General features: G+C 32.6%; 1 protein-coding gene across 1 annotated transcript; it reads left to right on the top strand.

The window, feature by feature from the left end:
* Positions 1-2,320, top strand: LOC110876192. Its single transcript, XM_022124368.1, has 4 exons — positions 1-279; positions 579-1,101; positions 1,184-1,330; positions 1,404-2,320. Exons 1-4 carry the CDS (start codon positions 1-3, stop codon positions 2,318-2,320), a joined length of 1,866 nt encoding a protein of 621 aa, XP_021980060.1.
* The last annotated feature ends 1,001 nt before the right edge of the window (positions 2,321-3,321 follow it).

Genomic DNA, 3,321 nt, shown 5'->3' with positions numbered 1-3,321 from the left:
ATGGGAAAGACGGAAACTATTGATTCTTTTTTCAAAAGAAAGGATGATGAACAACAGAGTAAACGTCAAAAAACTTCAACTAGTGAGCCTGAAGAGCATGAAGCGCCACCACCACCACAATCAAACACAATTCCAAACGAAGCTCCACCACCACAATCAAACTCAAATGAAGCTCCACAACCACAATCAGACACTAATGAAGTGGATGTTAATCTTTTAGAAAGAGATCCCGGTAAACAAAAACCAATGTGGGAGCATCCGGTTAATTTAAGAGAACAAGTAAGGTGTGCTTATCTTTCTTTTGGACCTTACCAAATAGAACTTACATAATATAAAGTTAATGGTACAAAGAAGCAAGCTCGTAGGTTCCGATATCCTTGGTTCAAACTTTACCCTAATTGGTTAGATTATTCTCCAACAACACATTCGGCTTATTGCTTTCTATGTTATCTTTTTTGTGACAAACCAAATATGAGCCATGGTCATGATACATTTACAGTTAAAGGGTTTGATAATTGGAATAAAGTTTGTGGGAAACAATGTGCATTCATGAAGAACATTAAAACTTCAAATCATAGAGACGCCCTTTATTCAGTCAAAACTTATTGAACCAAGAAGCAGACGTTGATAATTCCATATCAAAGCCAAATAAGGAGATAATTATGAAGAACCGTTTACGATTAAAGACTACTGTTGATGTAGTTCGTTGGTTGACATACCAAGCTTGTGCTTTACGAGGACACGATGAATCTACTAGTTCTAAAAATCGAGGTAATTTTCTGGAATTGCTAACACTTCTTGCTTCTTATAATGATGAAGTTTCAAAGGTTATACTAGAGAATGCTCCTTATAATGCAAAGTATACTTCTGGAGATATTCAAAAAGAAATTCTTAGTATTATTGCAAATAAAATTCGAAAGCATATTCGTAGTGAAGTGGGGAATTCGGCCTTTTGCGTCATGGTTGATGAGTCACGAGATGAGTCAAAGAAAGAGCAAATGGCCATAGTTGTGAGATTTGTTGATGAAGAAGGGATGATACAAGAAAGGTTCTTGGATTTGGTTCATGTTAGGGATACTTTATCAGCAACCCTAAAAACAAGTTTGTGGAAACAGGTTACAACTTGCCTTGGTTTGTGCTTCAAGGGAAGTTATTCCAGTACACCAATTTTTTACATACTTAGTTGACATAGTTAATGTGGTTTGTGCTTCTAGTAAGCGGCATGATGAATTACAAAAGGCAAAGGCAAGCGAGGTTGAAAAGTTATTGGAACAGGGTGAAATCAATTCGGGGAATGGACAGAATCAACTTGGGACATTAAGAAGAGCTGGTGATACTCGTTGGGGGTCTCACTATTTGTAGTTTGATTAAGATGTTTGATGCCACTCGTGTTGTTCTTGCAGGAATAATCGATGACGTAGCTCATACTACTTTTGCTCAACGTGGATATGCTGAAGGAGCTTGGCGTAACATGCAATCATTTGAGTTTGTCTTTATTCTTCACTTGATAGAGAAAGTAATGGGAAAAACCGAAATACTTTCTCAAGCATTACAAAGGAAATCCCAAGATATTCTGAATGTCATGGAATTAGTTTCGGCAACAAAGATTACTCTAAATAATTACAGAAACGATGGATGGGATTCTTTAATTAAAGAAGTTACTTTGTTTTGTAACAAACATCTAATAGAAGTTCCGGATATGAAAGCTCCATTTACATCTACTCGGTATCGGGCTCGTAAAAACGATCTTCAATTTACATTTGAACATTATTACCGAGTAGATCTGTTTACATCCACATTGGATAAACAGATACATGAGTTAAATAGTAGATTCAATGAGCGCACGATTGATTTGTTATCTCTTAGTTCTAGGTTAGTTTCAAAAGTGATTAATGTTGATCAGATCTGTCTTCTAGTTGAGAAGTTTTATCATGAAGATTTTACGGACCAAGAGATCACTGGGTTACGAAGACAGTTAGAGCTTTTTAATGTTGAATTGTCAAAGAATATCAGGCTAAGTAGTGTATCAACTCTTTCTGATCTATGCAAAACTCTTGTGAAAACTAACAAACGAGAGGAGTACGCTTTGATTGATAGAGTTGTTCGGCTAATCTTGACACTTCCAGTTTCAACTGCAACAACAGAGCGGGGATTTTCAGCAATAAAAATATTCAAGAATCGCCTTCGCAATAAAATGGCAGATGAATATCTCACAAATAGCTTGGTGATTTACATAGAAAAAGAAATTGCTGATAAGTTTGATTTGGAAGACATAATTAATGAATTCAAAAATCTTAAAGGTCGTCGGGCTGAGTTGTAATTCTTCTTCCAGGTTCCATTTATTCATATCTTTATATATATATATATATATATATATATATATATATATAGAGAGAGAGAGAGAGAGGAAGGTTAACGTACATTACGGCTTAACGTACATCACGTACGACAGGTAATTACGCATGTTCATTTTAAAATCACGCACGTTATAACTCAAAAATCCAAAATCACGCATGTTGAAACACAATAATCACGCATATTGAAAACATTAATCACGCATGTTATATAACAAATTACGCACATTGTTGTACGTGAAGTACGTTAAGCTGTAATGTACGATATACTTTATATATATATATATATATAGGGGAAGGTTTATTTGAGAAGAAAAATTAATTGAGAAGAAAAAGAACAAAGTGTATAATTGTAAAACATTAAATACTTTTCCATTTATCTCATTTATTATCATCTTTGACTAATTAATTAGTCATAAAAACTATCATCCTTCACACTAATGTTTTTTTTACTACACACATCAAAAGTTACCCTACACCTTTCGGAATTTACCCTACACATGTTGAAATTATTCTACACAACCCGTAATTTATCATATACACATTGTAATTTATCATACACTCTAAATTATTTTATTTTATTTTCTTGAAAAAATATATATTTTGAAGATAAGTTACAAATTTTAGTGTAGTTACCTATTAAAGATGAATACTACTAATTAATGATCTTTGTAGGTTTACCATATTACCTTTATAGTAACATTAAATACTTATATTAAATGAAGTAAAATGAAGGATTTTTATTGGTTGAAATTTCTTCTTTTTTTTTCTTACAAAAAGTTTATTCTCATTTGAACTTTCCACTATATATATATATATATATATATATATATATATATATATATATATAAGGGAAGGTTAATTTGAGAAGAAATTTAACTTGAGAAGAAAAAGAAGAAAGGGCAGAATGGTAAAACATTAAATAGTTTATAACTCCTCCCATTAATTATGTTATCTCTCATTAATA

Source organism: Helianthus annuus, chromosome 9 (assembly GCF_002127325.2).
Source record: "Helianthus annuus cultivar XRQ/B chromosome 9, HanXRQr2.0-SUNRISE, whole genome shotgun sequence".
Classification (NCBI taxonomy): Eukaryota; Viridiplantae; Streptophyta; class Magnoliopsida; order Asterales; family Asteraceae; genus Helianthus; species Helianthus annuus.
Note: the sequence above shows the minus strand (reverse complement) of the source record. Positions and strands in the feature narration are given on the sequence as shown.

Coding starts and splice junctions, on each gene's coding strand:
- LOC110876192 (XM_022124368.1), top strand. CDS start 1: ATGGGAAAGACGGAAACTATTGATTCTTTTTTCAAAAGAAAGGATGAT. Junction 1,102..1,183: donor ATCAGCAACCCTAAAAACAA/GTTTGTGGAAAC, acceptor TTACATACTTAG/TTGACATAGTTAATGTGGTT. Junction 1,331..1,403: donor TGGGACATTAAGAAGAGCTG/GTGATACTCGTT, acceptor TTGTTCTTGCAG/GAATAATCGATGACGTAGCT.